This window comes from Phyllobates terribilis, unplaced genomic scaffold (assembly GCF_046119375.1).
Source record: "Phyllobates terribilis strain yellow unplaced genomic scaffold, ASM4611937v1 Scaffold_86__1_contigs__length_6382490, whole genome shotgun sequence".
In the NCBI taxonomy this organism is placed as follows: Eukaryota; Metazoa; Chordata; class Amphibia; order Anura; family Dendrobatidae; genus Phyllobates; species Phyllobates terribilis.
The window spans coordinates 3,590,979-3,618,878 of NW_027362846.1; the positions used below are offsets into that span (position 1 = coordinate 3,590,979).

At 44.6% G+C, this 27,900-nt stretch overlaps 1 protein-coding gene across 1 annotated transcript; it reads left to right on the forward strand.

Moving 5' to 3' along the window:
* Positions 1–5,414: 5,414 nt before the first annotated feature.
* Positions 5,415–27,309, forward strand: LOC141197738 (uncharacterized). The gene is made up of 4 exons (XM_073662823.1): positions 5,415–5,625; positions 5,707–5,804; positions 6,002–6,092; positions 23,843–27,309. The coding sequence occupies exons 1-4, from the start codon at positions 5,493–5,495 to the stop codon at positions 25,009–25,011; spliced, it is 1,491 nt and encodes a 496-aa protein (XP_073518924.1). The 5' UTR covers positions 5,415–5,492; the 3' UTR covers positions 25,012–27,309.
* The last annotated feature ends 591 nt before the right edge of the window (positions 27,310–27,900 follow it).

Consider the following 27,900-nt stretch of genomic DNA (forward strand, 5'->3'; position numbering starts at 1 on the left):
TGTATCTCTAATTATGCAATAGGGGTCAAATTTGGCCATTTAGGAATATACTGTGGGCCATCATCCCATATTTTATGTAGTGATAAAGTAGATCTACATGCCTATTGCATGATGGGAGGATGTGCATTACTTGTTTTTAGTCTCCCATGATGATGATCTCAGAGAGAGGATTTTTCTGATGATGGAATGCACTCCAATACCATATGCGCTCCGGCGTGGAGCGCAGACATTCGAGCATGCGCAATCGCAGACCATGTTCCAGTGTGGAATGCATAACTATGGGAATGCGCAGTCACGGGTACCAGTGGGGCGGTGGCAATTAGTTTATCTGAACATGCACACTAGAGGATGGACATTATTGGATCTCTAGCGCATGAGAAGTAGCACAGGCGCAGTACATTATTGTAGAAAGACTCCATTCTTTATATCCTATGACAATTCATAAACAAAAAAAACAAAATAATAATAATAAAAAAATAAAAATATATTGTACCCATAAATAAATATATATTATGATATATTATGAAAAAAACTAACAAAAACAATAAAAGTACACATATGGAGCGAGACATGATGTCCCAGATGTGCTCAATCGGATTCAGGTCTGGGGAACGGGAGAGCCAGTCCATACCTTCAATGCCTTCATCTTGCAGGAACTGCTGATACACTCCAGCCACATGAGGTCTGGCATTGTCCTGCATTAGGAGGAACCCAGGGCCAACCGCACCAACATATGGTCTCACAAGGGGTCTGAGGATCTCATCTCGGTACCTAATGGCAGTCAGACTACCTCTGGCGAGCACATGGAGGGCTGTGCGGCCCTCCAAAGAAATGCCACCCCACACCTTTACTGACCCACTGCCAAGCCGGTCATGCTGAAGGATGTTGCAGGCAGCGTCTCCAGACTCTTTCACGTCTGTCACATGTGCTCAGTGTGAACCTGCTTTCATCTGTGAAGAGCACAGGGCGCCAGTGGTGACTTTGCCAATCCTGTTGTTCTGTGGCAAATGTCAAGCGTCCTACATGGTGTTGGACTGTGAGCACAACCCCCATCTGTGGACGTCGGGCCCTCATACCACCCTCATGGAGTCGGTTTCTAACCGTTTGTGCAGACACATGCACATTTGTGGCCTGCTGGAGGTCATTTTGTAGGGCTCTGTCAGTGCTCCTCCTGTTCCTCCTTGCACAAAGGCGGAGGTAGTGGTCCTGCTGCTGGGTTGTTGCCCTCCTACAGCCCCCTCCTCGTCTCCTGATGTACTGGCCTGTCTCCTGGTAGAGCCTCCAGCCTTTGGACACTACGCTGACAGACACAGCAAACCTTTTGCCACAGTTCGCATTGATGTGCCATGATGGATGAGCTGCACTACCTGAGCAACTTCTGTGGGTTGTAGAGTGCGTCTCATGCTACCACGAGTGTGAAAGCACAACCAACATTCAAAAGTGACCAAAACATCAGCCAGAAAGCATTGGTACTGAGATGTGGTCTGGGGTCCCCACCTTTATTGAGGGTGTCTTGATAATTGCCAATAATTTCCATCTATTGTCTATTCCATTTGCACAACAGCATGTAAAATTGATTGTCAATCAGTGTTGCTTCCTAAGTGGACAGTTTGATTTCACAGAAGTTTGATTCACTTGGAGTTGTATTCTGTTGTTTAAGTGTTCCCTTTGTTTTTTGAGCAGTGTACTACCCATATATGTGTACATGTAATAAGTTCAATATTTTCTTTGGGTGTTTTCTTTGCTAAGTTCCCTGAGGGGTCTAGTTTCCAAAATGGTTCACTTGTGTGGGGGTTTCCTCTGTTTAGGCACATCAGAGGATCCCCAAACGCATTTAGGCTATGTGCCCACGATGCAGAAATACTCCGGATTTTTTCCTGAGCATTTCTGCATCTCCCTGGCAGAAAAAACGCATGCGGATTGTACATGCGTTTTTCCTGCCAGGGACAAGCGGATGTGAAGCGTTCTTCACATGCATTTCCGCATGGGGGTTGTCAAGCGCTTTCCAAGCGATTTTAGCATCACTTGGAAAGTACATGACAATTTCGTCACACTATATAAATCCATGCAACCGGCATGGATTTATATATTGTGACTGAAAGAATGGTAAAAAAATAAATATTATACTTACCTTCTGATGGCTCCCGGTTTCCTTGTCTTGGCTTGCCGGCAGCTCGCGGTAGACTAAAGGACCTGCCGACGTCAGTGGTCGCGTGACCCGTGACTAAATGACGTCACCGCAGGTCCTTAGTCTACCGCGAGCTGCCGGCAAGCTGAGACAAGGTCACCGGGGGCCATCAGAAGGTAAGTATAATATTTATTTTTTATTTTATTCTTTTTTTTACAGGTACTATGGTACCCGGGTCCGGAGGAGAGTCTCCTTTTCTCCAAACCCGAGTACCATCCGCACATTGAAATGCATGGAATCCGCATCTGCAGATGCAGTGATGCGGATTTCATGCATTCCAATGCAAGTCAATGGCGACGAAAACGCCGCGCTTCCGCAAAATAATTGGCAGTGCTGCAGCACATGCAGATTATCATTGGGGAACATGGCAGACCTTCTACCAAGCGTTTTTTAAGCGTTTCTGCTGCGGAATTGCCGTTGCGGAAACGCTTAAAAAACGCATAGTGGGCACAAAGCCTAAAGCAAATTTTAAATTCAAACAGTCAAATGGTACTCTTTCCCTTCCGAACCCTGCCTTGTGCCCAAACAGTAGTTTTCCCCCACATATGGGGCATCGACATGTTCAGGAGGAATTGCACAAAAAAATTGAGGTCCATTTTTTCCTTGCGAAAAGAAAAAGATTGGGGTCTAAAGTAACATTTTTGTGCAAAAAGTTAAACGTTCATTTTTTTCTTCCACATTCCAAAAATTCCTGTGAAGTACCTGAAGGGTTAATAAACTTCTTGAATGTGGTTTTGAGCACCTTGAGGGGTGCAGTTTTTAAAATGTTATCACTTTTGGGGATTTTCTGTCATAAAGGCCCCTCAAAGTCACTTCAAATGTGATGTGGTCCCTAAAATGGATTTTGTAAATTTTGTTGGAAAAATGAGAAATCGCTGGTTAGCCCTTATAACTAAAAAAAACATTTGGTTCCAAAATTGTGCTGATGTAAAGTAGACATGTGGGAAATGTTATTTATTAACTATTTTGTGTGACATATCTCTCTGATTTAAGGGCACGAAAATTCAAATTTTGAAAATTGCAAAATTTTCAAAATTTTTGCCAAATTTCTGATTTTTTTACTAATGAACATAAATGATATCAAATAAATTTTACCACTATAGTGAAGTACAATATGTCATGAAAAAACAGTCTCAGAATCTGGGGAATCCGTTGAAGTGTTCCAGAGTTATTACCTCATAAAGTGACAGTGGTCAGAATTGTAAAAATTGGCCTGGTCATTAACGTGCAAACCACCCTCGGGGATAAAGGGGTTAATCAGCTGTGGGGTAGTCGGTGGAGTGGATTCCCTTTAATAAACACTCACTTAGCCCCATTTTTGGTGCATACACTAATGAATCTAGGATCTATGAGATTTTTACCACGATAGTTGGATAGTTAGCGGCGTATCATCCATAGTGGCAGCCCACATGGCCACTATGGTGCCCATAAAAAACATAGTATTTGAGTTTGGTGTAAGTTGGTATCCATGCAGCACATAAACGCATGTTTACAATGGCCATAAATCAGAAAAAATCTACAAGAAGAAAAATTGATCATAAACCCTGCTGTTATCATAGGTGTGTCAGAAGTGATAGACAGTCGCCCTGCAGTTGGTTGCAGAAGATCTCTTCGTCTGGCATTACAGACACCATCTTAGCTGTCTCATTCTAGGACCCAGCGGCTACCTCCCTCCTGCTAATTGACACCCAGGCTGGGTGTTTAAATACTGGCTGTTGCTAGAGGGAGGTGGCGGTGATATTCACATGACCCCTTGTGAAGGCTTGGAGCAAGTGCAGTTTTTACTTCCTCTCTGATGCTAAGAGGACGTGTGTGCCATCTCTCTGAAGTCGACTCAAGCTAAGCTACTTCCCCCGTGTCTGTTTCCACTTGCTGTCTTTAGTTATCAGTGGGGATTAACTAGCGCTTATTCCCCTTCCCTATCTAGGGTGAAGCGATAAGGAAATACAGGGATAGGTTCCTGCGCAGCGATTTGCGAGGAACCAATATAGGGACGATAGGGGTAGACAGGGTGATTGCAGATCTGCCTAGGATTTCTCCACTTCCCAATTTCCCTAGTGTCTGGGCTCCTTTCCCCTCATCCCTTCTTGTCGCACTTTGTCTTTCCTACTCTGTGCGTGACAGCTGTAAATGAATAAATAAAAAGCAAAAGTGCATTTAAATAAAATAGGGTTCTTAGCAACACTGTTTTTGATCAAAAATAGCATGAAAGCTATCCCACCATGACAAGGTGAACCCATGCGGGATATTTCTACTCTGTCTAATATTAAAAACCTTACCATCTGTCAAAACCTGTATGTGAATCAGACATGAGATCTTAAGTGATAGAAGATTACAGTTCGGTAAAGACGGGAAACCTTCATATAGACGGCCGGTGGTGATGTAGTCAGTGAAGCACTCTAGCCAAATATGTTTATAGACCTGTAGTAGAAGATGAAGATGTCGTCCTCATCATGAAGTAGTTATTTCTCATGTCACATGTAATGGATATCTCCTGCAGTATTACTAATGCTGATTCCAGTGTCAGTAAATGAGACGAGAATTAGTGTTATGGAAGATGAGTCTATGAGAAACGTGTTCAGCTGCAGACTCCAAGGAAGAAACTGCTTGTTGTCTGTGGCCTAAAATATATAGGTTTTATTATTAGATGTAAAGCAGAAAACTACTGTAAAATAATAAATCTCCTCATATATTTCTCCTTATTATCTCTAGCAATTGTATTTTTACACATGTTTTTATGATGCTAAATAAGCTCATCATCTTCTCATTCAAGTGCCTACAAAATCAGATCCTCTCAGTGAAGATCTTCAATTTAAGAAAATTTTCCTTATTGACCCATCAAAGATGGATATGGATAGAGACAAGATGGCGGAGAGAATATTGTGCCTCACCCTAGAGATCCTCTTCCGACTTACTGGAGAGGTGAGAGATTCTGATGACGTCACATTACACCATTCTTATCTATGGGAATAACAGATGGACAGAACTGGAGAGGTGAGGACTCTGGAAATGTCTGGAGTGAGATTTATTAATGTGTCTCTCCATAACCAGGATTACACAGTAGTGAAGAAGACCTCTAGTGAGCGCTGTCAGGTCCCTGAGTCTGAGGGATGGGAAAGACTCCTGAGCCCAATCACAGGGCCTCCATCTCGCCCCCTGATACATGAGGACATCAATGATCAGAAGATACTAGAACTCACCTACAAGATGATTGAGCTGCTGACTGGAGAGGTGACACTGCTGGGAATGCTGGGACATTATACAGTAACGCTATGAAGGGATCGAGTGGTGATGGTATCATTGTATGTGTCAGGTTCCTATAAGGTGTCAGGATGTCGCTGTCTATTTCTCCATGGAGGAGTGGGAGTATTTAGAGGGACACAAAGATCTGTACAAGGACGTCATGATGGAGGTTCCCCAGCCCCTCACATCACCAGGTAATAGACAGGACTAGACACACGGCCTATAATTATCTGTATGTAAAGAATGAATTCAGTCCCTGTATGTGTTTCCTCTAGATCTATCCAGTAAGAGGACAACACCAGAGAGATGTCCCCGTCCTCTTCTTCCACAGGACTGTAAACAAGAAGACCCCAATGTTCCTCAGGATCATCAGGTAGATGGAGAGAAGGTGTCATGAGATCTCCCCTATGATGTGTAGATGTCTGTGACGGTCTTGTGTTCAATTTTGTTTTATCCACCAGTATTATATGTTTTATACTTGTGTAATGAGAACGGTGGAGATGGCAGGATTAGAGCTGATCATAGATGTGACTTCTCATCTGTTTGTGACTTTTACAATATTTGTTTCAGGGTGAAGATCTGACCCATATTAATACTACAGAGACATATGTGAGGGGTGATGAGCGGTGTAAAGAGGAGATTCCTACATATGACTACCCAGGTGAGTAGTGACCACTAAATGCAGAGAAGTCACAGATTCTTCTCAGTCACCGGCTGTGGCTGCTTTATCGGTGGTGTAGTCTGGCCGCATCACAATTGTGTGATCACCATTTTGCCGCTAGACCACAACATTCTCCTCCGTCCGAAAATGTTCAAATTACTTTGAGAAATTATGAAAGCCCTTTTCTATAGAACTTACAACCTCGACGATCCACCTACCCCCTGGGATTAGGAGATGCTGACCGTTACCTGCCCTGATCTGTAAACCACAAAGCCAAATGACAGCGTACGTAGAATGTGCTGACAAGTGAGAAAATCACTCACAGTAAAATATTATGATGGGCCTGTAAGAGAAAGCGGAGGGTAATGATGCTGTTGGCTTCCTAGTTCCCTGATATCTTATTGGATGAATCTACCTTCTCTCCCTTCTGTGCTGCTGAATGTCCTCATATGGTCCCTACAAGACCAGGTCCAGTCTTTCTGGCCAAACTTTACTTTTATTATCGACAGCATTAAATGTGCAGTGAGGGCCAAGTGTGAATTTCTGTACAATAACAACAGAGTTTCCCTTTATCCTGAGTTTTCAATTTCTTTTAAAACCAACTAACTTCAAACAGGATTGTGATAAACTATACAGAAAACATTACACCTGTGCCATGAAATACAGTTGAAACCAGAAGTTTACATACTCTATATAAAAAGACACATATGCATGTTTTTCTCAATATCTGACATGAAATCAGAATAAAGCTTTCCCGTTTCAGGTCAATTAGGATTGCCATCATTTTTAATATTTGCCAAATGCCAGAATAATGAGAGAGAGAGAGAATGTTTTAAGGCATTTTTATTATTTACTGCAAAATCAAAAGTTTAAATACACTAAGATTACTATGGCTTTAAACAAATCCAGACTGCCCATATGATGATGTCATGTGTTTGGAAGCTTTTGGCAACATCTGAGTTAATTAGAGACACACTTGTGATGTATTTTAAGGCACAAATAAAAAACACTGTTTCTTTGTGTAGCATCATGGGAAAGTGTAAAGAAATCAGCCAAGATATCAGGAAGAAAATTGTGGACTTGCACAAGTATGGCTCATCCTTGGGTACAATTTCAAGATACCTGAAGATGCCTTGTTCATCTGTACAAACAATTATATGCAAGCACAAACAAAATGGGAATGTCCAGCCATCATACCGCTCAGGAAGGAGACGGTTTCTGTGTTCCTGAGATGAACGTGCTTTGGTCCAACATGTGCTTATCAACCTAAGGACAAAAGTAAAAGACCTTGTGAAGATGATGGCGGAAGCTGGTAAGATTGTGTCAATAACCACAGTGAAACAAGTACTATATCAACATGGGCAGAAAGGCCACTCTGTCAGGAAGAAGCCATTACTCCAAAACAAACATAAAAAAGCCAGATTAATGTTTGCAAATGCACACAGGAACAAAGACCTTAATTTTTGGAGACATGTCCTGTGGTCTGATGAAACTAAAATTGAACTTTTTGGGCATAACGACCATTGCTACATGTGGAGGAAAAAGGGAGAATCTTGGAAGCCTAAAAACAACATCCCAACTGTGAAACACGGGGGTGGCAGCATCATGTTGTGGGGTTGTTTTGCTGCAGCCAGGACTGGTGCACTTCACAAAATAAATGGCATCATGAGAAAAGAAGATTATGTGGCAATACTGAAGCAACATCTGTCACGGGTGAGTCAGAGGTGACAGACAGTCGCCCTGCAATGGTTTGCAGGCGATTTCCACGTTTGACAATGCAGACAGCTGCCTAAATAGGAGGCTGTGTTTAGGACCCATCGACTACCTCCCTTTAGTCTGGGTGTATATATACCTGGTGTGTCTAGGTGGGCGTCGCCGGTTATATTCATTCCTACTTGGAACTTGGCTGAAGCAACATCACGTCCTCTCTGGAGTCTTGTGGCCGTGTGCCCTGTTGGAGTTCTTCTAAAGCTGAGTTGTTGTTCCCCTGTGTTGTCTTCCCCTTTTTGTCTTTAGAGTGCTAGCGGAGGTTGACTAGTGCTCATATCCTTCCACCCCCAGCTATAGACTTACACCAGGGATAGTAAGGCGAGGCACTTGATCGGCGACAGCTGCGGAGGCTGTATAGGGATGTTAGGGGGAGGCAGGGTGACGCTAGTCCAGATTAGGAGGTCACCTCTTTCCCCTTTCCCTAGTGTCTGGGCTCCCTTTCCCCTCTGTGTTGCACTCACACCTGGCGTGACTCTCTGTGTTGCACTCACACCTGGCGTGACATTATAACCGGCCGAGCACGTTTTGGAAAAAAGGAGAAAAAAAAATGACACTAGATTGACATCTTTTTTTTTTTTCTTTGTGTGTTTTTGGGCATGCACCTTTTTTTCCTTACTCCCTTTAGTATGGGATCAGTTGCAGAGCTCGCAGAGCTGTTCTGCTGTGTGTCTCTGGAGGTGAATGACCTCCGTTGTGAGGTTCAGCAGCAGTATCACTGGTTACAGGCCGCCAATGTAGGGGTCGCTGCTGGTAGACCTGTCCAGTCTGAACCCAAGGTTGCCCTCCCGGACAGGTTTTCAGGAGGTAGTGACACATTTTTGTGTTTAAGGAGGCATGCTAATTGTACTTCAAACTTCGTCCCCACTCCTCTGGTAATGAGGAGCAATGGGTTGGTATTGTGATCTCTCTACTGCAGGGCGATCCTCAGTCATGGGCGTTTTCGTTACCGCAGGACTCAGTTTGTCTTCAGTCTGTGGAGGGGTTTTTTGGAGCTCTTGCCCTCATCTATGATGACCCTGACCGAGTCACCTTCAGCAGGGGATTCGGTCAGTAGAAACGTACAGTTCGGAATTCCGTAGATGGGAAACGGATTCCAAATGGAATGACTCAGCCCTTAAAAGTTAATTTTGTGACTGGCTTACTGAAAGGTTGAATGATGCCTTGGCTGTATATGATACCCCTCAGTCCTTGGAGGCTGCCATGTCTTTGGCCATACGTCTGGATAGGTGCCTTCGGGATAGACGGGTACAACCTTCTTCTCCTGGACCTTCTTGTCGGGGTTGTGTACCTTTGCCAAGGGAGCGGTCTGGGGGTGAACCAGTACTGGGAGAGGTGGAGGAACCTATGCAGTTAAGGGGTGTCTACATCATACATCTCCCCGGAGATTCACAAGAAAAGAGGCGTATGTTTTTTTTGTGGGAAAAAAGGATACTTTGTTGGGACCTGTCCTTCAATTTCTAAACAAAAGGAGACTCGTTTAACTCTCGGTAGTCTGGAGTTGGATAAACAAGGGGTGCACTTGTGGCCAAACTACCGTTCCCACTTTGTCTTGACAGCAGAGGTGGTGCTAGAGAGCAAAACCGAAAAAATTTCTGTGTTTGTTGACAGTGGAGCCGGGGTCAGCATGGTTGATGCTGAGTTTGTGAAAACTCATGGTCTTGCTTGCTGTGCTTTAGCTGAACCTATTCCCATCTTTGCCATTGACTCGGCGCCACTTGCACAGAAAGCATTTACTCAGATTGTACATAATGTAAAACTGAGGGTGGGGTCAGTTCATTGTGAAATCATCCCTTGCTATGTTTTGGAAAATCTCTCTACTCCGATTGTTTTAGGTATCCCCTGGCTTGTTAAACATAATCCGCTGGTGGATTGGAAAGCCGGGGAGATTACTGAATGGGGAGATTACTGCCATGAGAACTGTCTAAATGTTTCTATTGCTACTATCTCTACGGGGATACTGCCTGTTTTTTTGTCTGATTTTGAGAACGTTTTTTCTGAAAAGGGGTGTCAGGATTTGCCTCCTCATCGTGCTTATGACTGTCCTATTAACCTGACCCCCGGAGCTACTAAACTACCAAAGTCCAGACTATATAATCTTTCTGGCCCTGAGAGACAAGCCATGAAGGTTTTCATTTGCGGAAAGTCTGGAGAAGGGACATATCACACCCTCATCTTCGCCCGTGGTGGCAGGGTTCATCTTTGTGAAGAAAAAAGATGGCGTTCTACGTCCCTGTTTAGATTTCCGGGAATTAAATCAAATTACCATCCGTGATCCATACCCTCTTCTTCTGATTCATGATTTGTTCAGCCAGGTTGTGGGAGCTAAGGTATTCTCCAAGTTGGATTTAAGGGGAGCCTATAATCTGGTTAGAATCAGAGAGGGGGGCGAATGGAAGACAGCGTTCAATACCCCGGAAGGTCATTTCCAGAGTCTGGTTGTGCCTTTTCATTTGACCAATGCACCTGCGGTATTCCAGCATTTCATAAATTATATTTTTCATCATTTGGTGGGGGGGTTTGTGATGGTCTATCTGGACGATATTTTGGTTTATTCACCTGATTTTGAGACCCATCGGGGGCATGTTAAGCAGGTACTCCAGATATTAAGGGATAACAAACTTTATGCCAAACTAGAAAAATGTGTTTTTGCTGTTCAACAGGTGCAGTATTTGGGGTACTTGTTGTCATCTTCAGTTTTTTGGATGGATCTGGAGAAGATCCCTGCAGTCCTTGACTGGGAACGTCCCGAGAACCTGAAGACCCTACAACGTTTTCTAGTCTTTACTAATTTTTACAGGAAATTCATCCAAAATTACTCGGTGGTAGTGAAACCCCTTACTGACATGACTAAGAAGGGGTCTGATTTTTCCTACTGGTCGGAGGCTTACCTCCAGGCTTTTTCTTCCTTAAAGAATCATTTTGCCACTGCACCCATTCTCAGTCAACCTGATGTTTCTCAACCCTTTATTGTGGAGGTCGATGCTTCGGATGTCGGGGTTGGGGCTGTGTTGTCTCAGGGTTCGTCCCCTGGTAAATGGCGTCCATGCGCCTTCTTTTCTAAAAAATTGTCTCCGGCTGAGAGAAATTATGACGTGGGTAATAGGGAACTTTTGGCGATCAAATTGGCGTTCGAGGAATGGCGACATTGGTTGGAGGGAGCAGTCCATCCTATTACTGTTATTACTGACCATAAGAACCTGTCATAACTTCAGTCAGCTAAACGTCTCAACCCTAGGCAAGCCAGATGGTCCCTGTTTTTTACTAAGTTCAATTTTGTTGTCACTTTTCGTCCAGGGGTCAAAAACGTCAAGGCTGATGCTTTGTCCCGGAGCTTCCCTGGTGGTGGTGACCATGAGAACCCTGCCCCGATATTACAGAAAGGGTTAGTTATTTTGTCTCTTTTTCCTGAACTGGAGGGTGAGGTGCTGGAGGCGCCCTGCCTCCTGCCCTTCAGGAAAGTTATTTGTACCACCTGATCTGTGCTGTAAAGTAATCAAGGAACATCATAACTCTGTGCTTGCTGGGCATTCAGGTGGTAAGACAACCGCGGACCTCCTCTCTCGTCGTTTTTGGTGGCCGGTGTTGCATCGGGATGTAATTGAACACATAGCTGCTTGTAGTATTTGCACGCATTCTAAGGTTTCACACACCCGTCTGTCTGATACTCTTCTTCTGCTACCTATCCCTAGCCGGCCATGGACACACTTGTCCATGGATTTTATTACTGACCTACCGGTTTCTGCAGGCAAAAAGGTGGTTTTGGTAGTAGTAGATAGGTTCAGTAAAATGGTTCACTTCGTCGCTTTACCTGCACTTCCCAATGCTAAGACACTTGCTCAGGTGTTCATAAATGAGATTGTGAAGCTTCACGGGGTTCCCTCCGATGTGGTGTCTGATCGAGGGACCCAGTTTGTTTCCAAGTTCTAGAAGGCATTCTGTTCTCGACTGGGGGTGCAGCTGTCCTTTTCTTTTGCCTTCCACCCTCAGTCAAACGGTCAGACCGAGGGGGTCGATCAGAACTTGCAGAGATACCTCAGGTGTTTCGTCTCCGAAAATCAGCAAGATTGGGCATCCTACTTACCGATGGCAGAATTTTCCATCAAAAATAATCGTCAAATATCCACTGGCCGGTCACCGTTTTTCGGTGCATACGGTTATCATCCACAGTTTGGTACTTTCAGTGGGGGAGGAGCTTTAGGATTTCCTGAAGAGGAACGGTTTGCTTTATCGCTCTCCTCGCTGTGGCAGGGTGTTCTGTGTAATTTGAAGACAATGGGTGACAGGTATAAACGTATGGCTGACAGAAAACGCTTGCCAGGTCCGGACCTGAATGTGAATGACTTTGTGTGGTTGTCTACCAAGAATATAAGATTGAAAGTTCCTTCTTGGAAGCTGAGACCTAGATTTATTGGTCCCTAAAAAATTACCGCCGTCTTTAGAGAGCCAGCGGAGGTTGACTAGTGCTCATCTCCTTCCACCCCAAGCTATAGCCTTACACCAGGGATAGTAGGGCGAGGCAAGTGATTGGCGACAGCTGCGGAGGCTGTATAAGGATGTTAGGGGGAGACAGGGTGACGCTAGTCCAGATTAGGAGGTCATCTCTTCCCCCTTTCCCTAGGTTCTGGGCTCCCTTTCCCCCCTGTGCTGCACTCACACCTGGCGTGACTCTCTGTGTTGCACTCATACCTGGCATGACAACATCTCAAGACATCAGCCATGAAGTTAAAGCTTGGGTGGAAATGGGTCTTCCAAATGGACAATGACCCAAAGTATACTGCCACAATGGTAACAAAGTGGCTTAAGGATAGCAAAGTCAATGTTTTGGAGTGGCCATCACAAAACTCTGATCTCAATCCTGTTGAAAATTTATGGGCAAAGCTGAAAAGGCAGGGACGAGCAAGGCGACCTACAAACCTGGATCAGTGACACCAGTTTTGTTAGGAGGAATAGGCCCAAATTCCGACCAGCTATTGTGAGAAGCTTGTGTAAGGATATTTCAATTGTTTGACCCAAGTCATTCAGTTTAAGGGCAATGGTACCAAATTCTAAAGAAATGTATGTAAACTTTTGACTTTGCAGTAAGTAATGAAAATGCCTTAAAACATTCTCTCTCTCATTATTCTGGCATTTGGCAAATATTAAAAATTATGGCAATCCTAATTGACCTAAAACGGGAAAGGTTTATTCTGATTTCATATCAGATATTGAGAAAAACGTCATATGTGTCTTTTTATATAGTGTATGTAAACTTCTGGTTTCAACTGTATATCTAAGCTACATTTAAGAAACCTCAGCTCTGTACTATTATACAAAGTTCTCTTTGAATGTCTAATATTTCTTGAAACTTATCTAATAGGAAATATTGGCCCCTATTATGGTTTAGATTACCAAGAGCCACCGAGCCCCATACTCCAATTACCCCAGAGAGGTTTCATCACTAGTTGCTCTTTTTTTTACTGATGGAGACTGTTGAGTTTGATCATTTCAGTAGATGTGTTATTGTCTATACTCACAGCTTTTTACTACACTCTTCCTGCAGCCAGTTTTGTGTTCCTAATCAGGCCCCATTTTTTAAATCTGACGTGTGTCACTTTATGTGGTGATAACTTTGGAATTCTTCACAAAGGATAATAGGAAACAAATGGACCTTACAAATTATATTCCAACTACTCTTGAATCTGACAATACCCTATGTCAGAGTTCACAGAGACGACACCGGGGCGATCACACAATATCCCACTGCTGCCGTCGCTCTGTCAGGATTTTGTCAGCTCTTCTCCTCTGACAAATACTATAGGGGAGAGGGGATGAAGAGGGTCTGGGAGAGAGAAATTCTTAATATTTCTATGACATCTTCCCCTCTTTTGAGGTAGCGTAGGGGCGGATTTACAGATCGCCCCTTAAGCCTACCTCGCAGCCCACCCTTCCTGCTAATCCGACAAGCCGTGGACCCAACTCGCCCACCACTCTGACCAACTGGGGATCCAGCTTTCCGATCACCCTGACCGGTTCGGGATGCATTTTCCCTACACCTCTGACAGGCTATGGGTACCTTCCTTCCATACTCCTGACAGACAGGGGGACCCACATTTCTTTTACCTTGCCTGGTTGTGGGGCCTACCTTTCCACCCCTCATGGTTACCTGGGGAGCTGGGCTAACTATGGGGCAGCTACGACTGGCCATGTCACAGTACGTCGTGACACTGGTCGGCGGCACGGTACCACTTTCCTTATGATCCCCGTGTTTCTCCCCATCCTTTCTCATTACCTCTGGAGCCGTGCTAATCATGGGACAGCTACCATCGACCATGTCACCATCTGGTGTGACCCTGGTCACCTGCATGGGACGACCTGCTTCCTGGTGTCCGTGCTTGCTCCGCTTGCCCATAGCACTTATGCTGGCTCTCAGCAGCATCACCCCGCAGGGTGAGGTGGCTGAGTTCCCCTCTACCACAACACACATTTTCAATATGCATCACATTGACATTATTGACAGTGGCATTACATGACATATCAGATCTGGGAGGGTGGTCAGGGATGTATCGGGCAACCAACTACCCCAGATCAGTTCCCAATAGCACATTAGTGGGGAGATTCTTTGACACCCCCACTTCCCTTAGCCTCCTCCTCGCACCCCAGTCCAGTTAAACTCGGGCCATCGGTATGGGACGGCGAACACCCCCAAACCCGGTAACAGGAGTGAGCTCATCTGGTAACATTAACTCAGGGCGGATGAGGGTCCGTTCTGCACCAGTATCCTTAAGGCCAACAGTAACGGTGTTGCCAACAGTAACCGGTTGTAAGTTCTCACGGGCCCTTCCAATCGCCCCTCCCACAAAAAGAATGGCTGCAGTAGGCCCTGGGGCCTCAGGTGTGTGGTTCATCTTCTGCCTCTCCAGGCAGACAAGGCTGATGTGACCCGTTTGGTCACAAGTATAACACTTACGGGAGTCAAATGCAGGCCGGGTGCTGGAAGATGAGACAGGACCCGCTGAGGGCCGGCTGGCTGGAACACTGGGGATGGCTGACAGCTTACCCCCTGTCCAGCTGGCGGCGGCTGACTTCTGCACCTCTGGTATGCGGTTGGCCTCATAGGCATCCACGATCTTGGCTACTTTGACAGCTTCTTTCGGCTCCCGGTCCAGCACAAACTGGCGCACTTCCACTGGGCAAAGATGAAGAAACTGGTCCTTCACCATCAGATCCTTCAGGTGCTCGAAGGTGGTGACTGACAGTCCTTGGACAGTCCTGCGCAAAGTGGGTCCTGAGCTCATCCACCACATCACTGTAGCTATCATGTGGTCCACGTTGGAGGGCTCTGAACTTCTTCCGGTAAACCTCCGGAGTCAGCTGGTACTTTTTTTATCAAGGCCTGCTTGATGGCCCTATAGTCTCCATCTTGTTCTCGAGGGAGAGAAGCAAACACCTCCAGAGCTTTTCCTCTGAGCCTTGGAGTTAAATATCTGGCCCACTGATCTTCAGGCAGCTGGTACTGTCTCCAGGCTTTTTCAAACCCTTGCAGAAATATGTCCATGTCTCCATCCTTTTCCATTACGGGAAAATGTTCCCGACGGGGTGTAAAGTAGTTGGCACTGTTGGACTCATGGATCTGCAGGGTGGATAGCTCCTTCCGAATCTGGGCCCGCTCCAGCTGGTACAGATGCTCCTCTTGCCACTCTCGCTCAGCAGCCTCTCGGTCAGCTCTGGCCTGTTGCTCTGCTCGCTCCAGGAATTTCAGTATCAGTTGCAGTCGTCCGTCACGATCATCAGCAAGCTGCTCCAATGCCATCCACAGTTGGGGGTCCACATTACCCTTGCTGTGGACATTGCTGGCAATCACAGGTGGGACCCCTGCAGCAGCGCCATCTGGGCTTTGGCTGGCTGCCCCATCATCAGGGCTCTGCTGTCGGACGGGCTCTGCAGCACCTTGCAACAGGTCAGCAATCAGTTGGGCCTTGGTTTTGCCTGTGGGGTCAATCTGTCTCAGCTCACAGAGGGCAGTGATGGTGTCCCTTGACTGCTGGTGATACCAGGGCTCTTCACGCATAGCCATCTTTGCCAAATAAAAGATAGAACTGAAAAACAAGAGAAGGGAGGGGGTGCAACTGCTACACATACAGTAATGTCCCAGATAAAAAAAATATTAAAACACAGTGTGATTTCTTAAAACTTTGCACAGAATTCTCACAAGAACCATGCAAGTTTTCAATGACAGGAATGATTGTTCAATCCAGCCACTGATGTTCTGTAATATCCCACCGCTTGCCACCAATTTGTCAGGGTTCACAGAGACGACACCAGGGAGATCACACAATATCCCACCGCTGCCGTCACTCTGTCAAGATTTCGTCAGCTCTTGTCCTCTGACAAATACTATAGGGGAGGGGGGATGAAGAGGTGTCTGGGAGAGAGAATTTTTTAATATTTCTATGCCACCTTTATACGGCTGTACCCTACTGTCTGGGCACATGGCAGGTTAAAGGTTAAGAAGGGAAAGAGCGACATTTAGCTATTTGATTGCAGATCTTGCTGGAATAGTTTGCAGACACAATGTATTGTGGACACTGTTCATGGTCACCTGGCAGCTCAAACGATGGCTACCACAAATAGGCGTTGCTCCATCTACTCTTTTTTCAGATCCCAGGGTTTGCCTTGCTCATCGCCCTTTAACCCCCTCTACATGGATCTGGAATTATACAGAGACCTCTAGGCTTGGGCCACGGTGTTACCTGCTGTTCTGTGGTGTGAGATGGGAAGAAGAATAGTCAGGTAGTCGGGTCAGAACCAGGAGAGCAGAGAAAATACAAAATCAGAAGACACAAGAGTAGTCGGTAAACGGGCCGAGGTCACAACAGGAAACAAATACACAAGCCGGGAGCTGAGCACAGAGGACTAAACCAAGGGAGAACAAGGCTGTATCTGACAGCTTTAGTAGGGTGCGGTGCTTTCCAATTGGCTGAAGTAGGGAGCAGATTACTCCAGCTGGACAGCACACACCCATACTGCCAGACTGGATGGTACTACAGGTACCAGGCACCCTAATCTTAGTGGCTGGATAGAGCCTTCCCCTGCCCAGAGCTTCTGGTTCTGACGTCTCCTCCATCACCAGCGCCGCCTGCAGGATGAATAAGGCGGCTCCTGGTGAGAGAATCAGAGGTCGCAGGAGCAGATCCCAGAGGAGATGGGACACACCATTTACAGAAGCCCTAATATTACAAAATGTCAGAAAACCAGAGCAGTAGAAATCCCCATAAAGTGACTTCATTTTGGAAATTATAACCCTCAGTGAATTAATCTATTAGAGTAGTGACTATTTTGACTCCACAGCTACTTTCTGGAAATTAGCATGCAGTGGATGATGGAGAGTGAAAATGACAAATAAGCCATTTTATTGCCCAACACATAGTGCCCAGATTGTGCTCCAGGAAACACACAATGTAAATTAAGTGGGTTCTTCTAACTATAGTAATTCCAAATACATGGATGCTAAATGTGGTTTGGGCACACTGCAAGGCTCAGAAGCGAGGGGAAGATTGCAGAGAGAGCGGATATTGCTGAATTGGTTTATGAAAGCCATGTGCCACGCAAGGTGTGGGAAAGACCAGTGCAACACAAAGGGAAGAGGAAAAGGGAGACAAGACTCTAGCCAAAGGGGGGAAGTGGAGACCTCCTAGTCTGGTCTAGCGTCACCCTGTCTCAACTATTGACCCTATATTGGCTCTTCACCAATCGCCGCATGCATGCCTCGCCCTGTCTTTCCCTGGTGTATGGCTAAGACTAGGGAAGGGAGGAGATGAGCACTAGTCCATCTCACTAAACACTATAGACAACAAGTGTAGACAAACGGGGAAAATGGCTTAGCTTTAGACGACTCCAAACAAATTCGCACACGTCCTCAAGCTCCAGAGAGGACGAAGTACTGCTCTTGCTAAGCAAGTAGTAATGAATATAACCAGCAACTCCCTCTGAAACACAGCAGGTATTTAAACACCCAGGCAAAGTGTTAATTAGCCAGAGGGAGGTAACCACTGGGTCCTAGAGACAGCCTCTAAGAAGATGTCTGTAATGCCAAAGGTAGGGTTCTCCTGCAGCCAACTGCAGGGCGATTGTCTGTCACCTCTGACACACCCGTGACACCATGTTCCCTATCAAAAGCCTTTGAGCCACTAATAATGTGTTTTTCCATTGACGGATGATGGACCTGAGTGGGGGTTGTTTTTTGCGAGATGAGTAGAATTTTTTATTGGTATTATTTTCATCTACATAACATTGTTTGGTGGCTTTTTATTCCATATTTGGGAGGCAGCATGAACAAACAGTTGAACACCACACTCTACTGGTTTCTGCTATGAGGTTTTATATTAGACTGTGAACTACCATTGTCTTGGTAAATAATTCCATTTTTGTTATCACCCATGACAGCACCACAACGAGAGAGGTGATCCGCCCTGCCAGGACAGGAAACCTACAGAATAGGGACATAGGGACCTGGGAGCACCATGGTGAGTCCAAGGGGGCCTGTTCCGTCGGACGGGCGTGAGCAGCAGCCGCACCATTACCTTATGGTGGCCTGGCAGCTGCGCATCCCGGTTGCGCAGGCGCAGGACGCTATCCAGGAAGTTGCGCCCTAAGACACACGCCGGTGAAAAAAGAAGTAGCGGAGACCCATGTGTTCTAACATGTTTCCGGCTACTGTTTTGTACCAGCCTGCGGCCCTGATGACGAGCGTACTTGTGGGTCTTTGATGGGAGAAACTTAGACAGGCTTACCTGTTGAAGATCCAGATACGTCTGAGCGGCACCCCTGCCTGGGGTCGGCAGCTCCAGTTCCATGAGTGGAGAAGCTGCTGTGGAACTGCGCCCCTGTCTGGGGTTGGCAGCTCCAGATCTGCACGTCAGTGAGAGAGCAGCTGTAGAACTGCGCCCCTGTCTAGGGTCGGCAGCTCCAGCTCCGTGCATCAGTGGAGAAGCTGCTGTGGAACTGCGCCCCTGTCTGGGGTCGGCAGCTCCAGCTTTGATCAGCTCACTGTTGGAGGCGCCCCTGCCTGGGTTTGACCACCCCAGTATTGCTCAGGCACGGCCGGATGGAGAGGAACAGGTCTGTGACTTGGTCCAGCCTTCGAATCTGGTGGTGAGTAATCTTCGTGAATGTTTACCTGGTTTATGGGGCCCTTTCCTTGTTATGGTTACTAGGAAAGGCTGAAGGAAGTTAGCGCAAAACTCAAAAATGGGTGTGTGCGCTCTGTAAGACACCATCTGGGCCAAGGGCCTCGTGCTTTAGATTTGGCTTCAGGAGGGAAGCTGGACCTTAGACCTCTAGGCTAAAGTTAGCCATATGTCTGGGCCGCACAGAGCCTCATGATTGGGCTTCAGAATTTACCACAAAAATGAGCCTCAATCTGCTGAGTAAATGTTAAAGTAACACTCAGAGGTTTTTACTGTTGTCCTCCAGTCTGTTTACTCCATCCATAGGACGGCATATGGTGTTAATACAGCACATGGTCTCTGTGAAGGTCTGCTGTCCAGCTGCGTCTCATCAGTTGGCTCCTTCGGGTGGGGCTAGTCTGACAATTGAGATTTACCACCCAAAGGAAAGGTTTATCCTTCATTGAGATGGATTACTCTTTGCGCTTCACAAAGAGCACATCATAGTGCTTCATAGCATAGCGCTTTATATCACATCATAGTGCCTCACAGCGCCTCTTGGCACATCATAGTGCCTCGTAGCATAGTGCTTTATAGCACATCATAGTGCCTCACAGTGCTTCATGGCACATCATAGCGCTTCATAGCACATCATTGTGCCTCATAGCGCCTCATGGCACATCGTAGCATAGTGCTTCATAGCACATCATAGTGCCTCTTAGCATATCATAGTGCCTCATGGCACATCATAACATAGCGCCTCATGACACATCATAGTGCTTCATAGCATAGTGCTTTATATCACATCATAGTGCCTCACAGCGCCTCTTGGCACATCATAGTGCCTCGTAGCATAGTGCTTTATAGCACATAATAGTGCCTCATGGCACATCATAGCGCTTCATAGCACATCATTGTGCCTCATTCGCCTCATGGCACATCATAGCAAAGTGCTTCATAGCACATCATAGTGTCTCATAGCACATCTTAGTGCCACATAGCATAGCGCTTCATAGCACATCATAGCGCCTCATAGCACATCATAGCATAGTGCCTCATAACATAGCGCTTTATAGCACATCATAGTGCCTCTCAGCACCTCATGGCACATCATAGAGCCTCATGGCACATAATAGTGTGTCGTAGCATAGCACCTCATAGCATAGCGCCGCATAGCATAGCTCTTCATAGCACATCATAGTGCCTCATGGCACATCATAGCATAGTGCCTCATGGCACATCCTAGTGCGTCATAGCATAGCGCTTCATAGCACATCATAGTGCATCATAGCATAGCGCTTTATAGCACATCATAGTGCGTCATAGCATAGCACTTCATAGCACATCATAGTGCCTCATAGCATAGCTCTTCATAGCACATCATAGTACCTCATAGCATAGCGCTTCATAGCATAGCATAGTGCCTCATGGCACATCATAGTGTGTCATAGCATAGCACCTCATAGCATAGCGCCTCATAGCACATCATAGTGCCTCATGGCACATTATAGCATAGTGCCTCATGGCACATCCTAGTGCGTCATAGCATAGCGCTTCATAGCACATCATAGTGCGTCATAGCATAGCGTTTCATAGCACATCATAGTGCCTCATAGCATAGCACTTCATAGCACATCATAGTGCTTCATAGCACAGCATAGTGCCTCATGGCACATCATAGCATAGTGCCTCGTGGCACATCATAGCATAGTGCCTCATGGCACATCTTAGTGCCTCATAACACATCACAGTGCCGCATAGTGCTTCATGGCACATAATAGTGCCTCATAGCACATCATAGCATAATGCCTCATAGCACATCATAGCATAATGCCTCATAGCACATCACAGTGCCTCATAGCACATCACAGTGCTTTATAGTGCCTCATGGCATAGTGCCTCATAGCACTTCATAGCGCCTTATGGCTCTTCATAGCGCCTCATAGCATAACATATCATAGTGACTCATAGCATATCATAGTGCCTTATGGTGAATTCATAGTGCCGTATAGCGCCTGTTAGTACCTCATAGCACTACACAGTGCCTTTTAGTACCTCATGGGGCCTGATATTGTCTCTCGGTGCTTCAGGTTGCCCCTGTGCCTTGTAGTGCTTTATAGGGTGTCTGTGACTTGTAGCGCCCCTGTGCCTCATAGTCCCTCTTTGTAAAGGTACTGGTTGCACAACTAAGTTTATGTCTGATAAAACCAAGTTCAGCAACTGTAAACTGTGCATGGCAAGCTTACTGAATTCAGGGGGAAAAATATCCTAGCCTCTATTTTGAGACAGAGAGTGGCAGTATTCCTGGCTGGTGCTCAGCTGGCTCGGTGGAATGCCGATTGGAGGCAGGTGACAATAAGAGCGCTTCCTTAGTTTTGCAGGTTAATAATAAACCTTTTAGGGTTTCATTCTTAAAGGTAGGAGGCATCATGTAGTGTTCATACAGCCATTGTGTGTTTGGTCCAATCGAGTGCAGTTTTATTGCTTTTTACAGGTTGCGCAGAACTCATAAACATTAATATTTCTGGTCTTGTCCAAGCTCTGACTAAATAGGACAGACCCTGACTACTCATATACAGTTCAGCTAACCCAGCTTGATCAAACAAAACAATATTTATCGATACCCCTTAATACAATTGTGACTATTCATACTGTAAGATTGTTAATTTGCTGTGGACAGAACTGTGGAACATTTAACTCAAAATGTTTTGTTTGAAAGAGCGATGTGTTGTGGGAGGAGGGATAGAATAGGGACTGGGTCCTTTCTTTGGTTGGGTTGTTTTATTTGTTTTACTGTTGTGTTACAAAAAAGTTTTAACAATAAAAAATATTTGATTTAAAAAAAACAACAACAATATTTATCCAGGGCAACCACTGATACTTGTGAAGTCTGGCCTGTGTCTCTGATTATCTCCAAGACACATACCGTCTGCTCTGCTTTCCAGCAGTCTTACTAAGGTGAATGCCTAGCCTGCTCTGGTGCTTAGCTCTCCAGGTGCCCTAATCAAGACCTGTAAAGCTATTATTTAACCCAGGCCTACCTGGGTTTGCTACAACCTGAATGGGCTGTACAGATTCCTGAGAGTTAGATAATTGGAAATGGACTCTATAAGACCTGCTAGTAAATCTGCAGTTCCTAATTGCTATATAGTAGTATAGGCATTTAAGGAGGTATACAATCAGGTTTCAATTCACATGAAACATCAAATTTCCTGAGAATACTTCTTGGCATAAAATGAGGATTTAGGCTTTCAGTTTGTGACCTTCCATTCAGATGTTAATGAGCCTTAAGGCTTTATGGAGAATTATAGTAGTTAGGACAACTCTCATATTGAAGGAAGAGGCATTGACAATAGTTTACCTCAAGTATTTCGGGATTATGGGCAGATCCGTCGAGCGCTACAGAACTCACTGGGCAGTGAGTAAGAGTTGTGGTCTCCCAAGGTAGAATAAGGAGTCCTGTTATATGTCAAAATTAATAAGCAGTCTGGCCGCAACTCTGAACAAGGCAATATTGCTGTTAATAACTTTAATCTCCTACATTCCTGTAGTAGCATGGTTACAGGTATATACCCATGTGTTGCCTCTAAAGACCCGGTTCCTCTAACCTAAAGAAGCTTTAGACAGTATATAAGAAAGCTCCATTCATCTATACATGGTCACCATGTAAAGGTCTTCTCATACAGCAGAGTAGCTTTAGCTTACGTAAACTATTATGGAGGAACTCTGCCAAGATCCCTAATGACACTTATGTCTAATCAGTTCAGATGGCGAAGTCTCACCTTTTATCTTTAACAGCACCTCATATAAAGAGGAAGAGAATTACCAGTGGACCTTTTTAGCCATAGACTACTGGAACAGTGTTCAACCTGCATTGAATAAGCAAGGAATGTGAAAGTGAGTTTTGGATCTAGGCCCTTTTTCAGTCCAAAGATGGCACCCTGGGATCTGAATCCAAGCCTTCGCTTGAACCCATGGATTCAGCGTCTTCACATTAAAGACTATTATCCCGGTGGCCCTGAGCACCTCAGCATGGTAAGTTAATGACATTCAAGCTTTGTCGGTTAATCCTTTGTTTATACAGATCCTAAAAGATGGGCCAGTTCCGGAGCTACCCAACTTTCGAAGATGGCTTCCAATTTCCATAGAAGTCAGGAAATTGTGCACCCTACTTTCTGTGCTAATCCGGGGAATCCATGGCAGATCAATAAGAAAGCGGATGTCCCCATAAAGCATTTTGTAAGGTTGCGATTCAGTCTTCACCTTGCACCTTCTATAGACACTATAGACTTGATCGGGGATCTTCTGCTGTCCTTTCCTTTAGGAAAACTGTTCTACAGGCTGTGGTCCCACCCTAACTTTAAAGTTTTTTCTCTGTAAATCTCTCGTTGTGGTGCTGTCATGGGTGATAGGAAAACACTAAATTACTTATGGTAATGTGATTTTCCTGAGCCCATGACAGCACCCTTATATTCCCTCCCATCACTGGTAGAAGTTGATCACTTCATTCTCTTCGTGATGTTTGATTCACGCGGCGTGTAGAAGCAAAAATCATGGGATATATAACTATTAAGTAGTGTCCTCTCATGCTCTGTAAACAACTGAGGTGGTGGAGAGGCGCCACCATTTTATTCTGTAGGTTTCCTGTCCTGGTAGGGTGGATCGCCTCTCTCGTTGTGGTGCTGTCATGGGCTCAGGAAAATCACATTACCGGTAAGTAATTTAGTGCTTTTTATATAACTTGCCATTTTTACAGACGGTTTAAGTAGAAATATTACACAATATAAAATTCAAGGATATTTTATTCAAAAATAATAATTGTTTTTTTCTTGGCAGATGACTGTACCAGGAGATCAGAGGGACAGCCGTCATCTTCAGTTTTTCAATCAGATGAGCTTGAGATCCCACAACATACAATTGAACTGAATGCCATTACTGCAGATATACCATCATCCCTTCACAGCAAAGATCTGTCATCTGATCCTATGAAACAGGTCCAGTCTTCTGATTCATTACCGACTACTAAGGAAAATCAAACTCACAAAATAATCATTAAAAAACGAACTGCTCCTAAAGCAAATAAGCCATTTTCACGTTCAGAATATGGAAACAGTTTTCCCCTTGAAATATCTTTTCTTAAACATCAAAAAATTCATACAGTGGAGAATAGATTTTCGTGTTCTAAGTGTGGGAAATTTTTTAACCAGAAATCAAATCTTGTTAGACACCAGAGAATTCACACAGGGGAGAAGCCATTTTCCTGTTCAGAATGTGGCAAATGTTTTAACCAGAAATCAGATCTTGTTAGTCATCAGAGAACTCACACAGGGGAGAAGCCATTTTCCTGTTCAGAATGTGGCAAATGTTTTAACTTGAATTCAAATTTTGTTAAACACCAGAGAATTCACACGGGGGAGAAGCCGTTTTCATGTTCAGAATGCGGGAAATGTTTTAACTTTAATTCAAATTTTGTTAAGCATCAGAGAATTCACACGGGGGAGAAGCCTTTTTCATGTTCAGAATGCGAGAAATGTTTTACAGATAAATCAAATCTTATCACACATCAGAGAACTCACACTGGGGAGAAGCTTTTTTCATGTTCTGAATGTGGGAAATGTTTTACTGATAAATCTAATCTTATCGCACATCAGAGAACTCACACTAGGGGGAAACTTTTTTCATGTTCAGAATGTGGGAAATGTTTTACTGATCAATCTAATCTTATCGCACATCAGAGAACTCACACTGGGGAGAAGCCTTTTTCATGTTCAGAATGTGGGAAATGTTTTAACAAGAAAGGGCATCTTGATAGCCACCAGAGAATTCACACAGGGGAAAAGCCTTTTTCCTGTTCAGAATGTGGGAAATATTTTACAAAAAAATGTAATTTTGTTAGGCATCAGAGAACCCACACAGGGGAGAAGCCATTTTACTGTTCAAAATGTGGGAAATGTTTTAGCCTTAAATCAACTTTGGTTAAGCACCAGAGAATACACAGAGGGTAGAAGCCTTTTTGATGTTCTTAATGTGGGAAATCTTTTACACGGAAATCAACTTTAAATACACATTATAGAAGTCACACACGGGACAAGCATTTTTTCATTTTCAGAATGTTGGACATCTTTTTAACCAAAAATTGTATCTTCTTAAATTGGTTGTACAATACTAGGACAAACCCTTGTTATGAAGACCCGGCATCTTCCCTGGGCTTAGTACTACTCAGACAACACAGGGTGAGGGTAAAACAGTGTAGCAATATTTTATTGAACCACCAAACAGACAATAAATACATAGAACAGTCCCAGCAAATACCCAAGATGGTGCAACATTACACAGTCTCACCCTTCCGCTGGCCCGCCAAGAATAGAAAAGCTGCGACTTTGGAACTTCCAGAGCCAACGACCTCAAACAGTTCCCCCCACCCCTCCTTTTTGCGGGCCCCCACAGAGAGAATGTAGCGGCAAGCTTAGGAAGCTGACAGTCCATCGAGGAAAAAGGCCAAGAGCCCCTAGGGTGGCACACTGACCTCTCCGAGAGTATCCATGGGGCCAGATGACCGGCTGGTCCCAATCTGGTTTCTTCGAATGTCTCAATGGGTTCCAGGAGACCGGAGGGTCCCACCTGCAACCCCAAACAACATATCCATAGGGCCAGGTGACTTCATTGTCCCAACCTAGTCTCCCCAACTGTATCCATGAGCTCTCTGATGGTCAATGGAGCAGATCCGTATCCTTCCAGTCAGGGCCATGTACCCTTAGGCCGGAATCATGTAGAATCGAAATCTGTGTCTTTCTGGATGAAGCCATGCTACCAAACTGATGTTCTGAAGAGTCTGACTGATCTTTGATTCTTTCAATTCTGACTGCTACAGAGGCATATGTCTCTTAAATAGTTACAATCGTCCTTTCAAGTACACATCCACAGGTCAAGGATTAGGGAGGGTATTATTCCACAGGGCTCAGGTCTCATTGTTTGAGCATTTAATCAATTTACATAGTTGGTATAGCAGGGAGCTCTTGCAAATCAACATCTAGCTGGCTTTAGCATAATATATAATTAGCATATTAACAAACATTATTGTTTCAAAACCAAGAGAAGTCAACATTCAGGTTTATACACATAATAGTATGTCCTCCTTGACCAGCCACAGAAATACACATACATTCACAAGTCAACACAAACCCAATGGTGTATTTCTCTTGGCTTAACAAATCTAAACATCTGTCTGATTAAGGTAACAACCTGTTTCGTCACACTTCTCATTCCTCATACTTAGCCTTGTTAAAATATAAACACTCACCTCCCATGGTAGGGCCGTTCCAGCGGCATTGGCACTCACGTTCCCAAGACTGATGTAAGGTTGTTACATCATATGAGCCCTGCACCCAATTAGTGCCAGTTTTACTGTCCCCGCCTTCGGACGTGTTGAACATTAACAGGAAGCCAGGGCTGTGGTTGCTCTTTGACCTTCTCTTAATGTTGGATTTGTCAGAAGGTGGAGACAGTGACGTCAGCACTGAGCGCAGGGCTCACATGACGTAACAACCTCACATGAGCCCCGAAACACAAATGCTGACTCTGCTGGAATGGCCCTGGCACGGGAGGTGAGCATAACTGTTTTTATTATAACAGGATCAAACATCAGTGATGAGAAGGGGTTGTCCAAGTAGTGGACAACCCTTTTAAACATCAAACATCCCACACAGAGAGAAGTAATTATGATACCTAGAGTGTGAAAAATTAATTACTGGAAAATCGAATTTTGTTGACCATCAAAAATAACTATATAAGTTATTGACAAATTGTACAAAAACATATAACACAGTCGTATAATTAAATGAGAAAGGGATATTACTTCAGAACTTACCATATTTTTTGGAGTATAAGGCACAAATTTAGCAAGAAAAAAATCTTTCTAATAAGTGAGTGCATCTTATAGCCTGGAGGCAACTTCCTGTGACAGGAGAACTCTGAGACAGTGTCCTTCCTGATTACTGAGAGAACTGTTCTCTCTCCTCCAGCCCCACATGTATCTAACTGATTGGTCAAAATCAGGGTCCTTTGGATGTTTTTTTTGGTTGTCATTAAGATTTAAAAAGAGAAAACACAGTAGTTTGACAGTAGATGGCTTCCCCCAACCAATTATCCTTGAGTGGAGAAAAAGTTTTTTGTTATCATTCATATTCTCTGAAACAAGGCCAAGAAAATTCTGCCGGGGTATGTAAACTTTTGAGCACAACTGTATACAGTACAGACCAAAAGTTTGGACATACCTTCTAATTTAAAGATTTTTCTGTATTTTCATGAGTATGAAAATTGTACATTCGCACTGAAGGCATCAAAACTATGAATTAACACATGTGGAATTATTTACTCAACAAAAAAGTGTGAAACAACTGAAAATATGTCTTATATTCTAGGTTCTTCAAAGTAGCCACCTTTTGCTTTGATGACTGCTTTGCACACTCTTGGCATTCTCTTGATGAGCTTCAAGAGGTAGTCACCGGAAATGGTTTTCACTTCACAGGTGTGCCCTATCAGGTTTAATAAGTGGGATTTCTTGCCTTATAAATGGGGTTGGGACCATCAGTCTTGTGCAGAAGTCTGGTGGACACACAGCTGATAGTCCTACTGAATAGACTGTTAGAATTTGTATTATGGCAAGAAAAAAGCAGCTAGGGAAAGAAAAACGAGTGGCCATCATTACTTTAAGAAATGAAGGTCAGTCAGTCCGAAAAATTGGGAAAGCTTTGAAAGTGTCCCCAAGTGCAGTTGCAAAAACCATCAAGCGCTACAAAGAAACTGGCTCACATGAGGACCGCCCCAGGAAAGGAAGACCAAGAGTCACCTCTGCTTCTGAGGATAAGTTTATCCGAGTCACCAGCCTCAGAAAT

Coding starts and splice junctions, on each gene's coding strand:
- LOC141197738 (XM_073662823.1), top strand. CDS start 5,493: ATGTGTCAGGTTCCTATAAGGTGTCAGGATGTCGCTGTCTATTTCTCC. Junction 5,626..5,706: donor CCAGCCCCTCACATCACCAG/GTAATAGACAGG, acceptor TGTTTCCTCTAG/ATCTATCCAGTAAGAGGACA. Junction 6,093..23,842: donor TCCTACATATGACTACCCAG/GTGAGTAGTGAC, acceptor TTTTCTTGGCAG/ATGACTGTACCAGGAGATCA.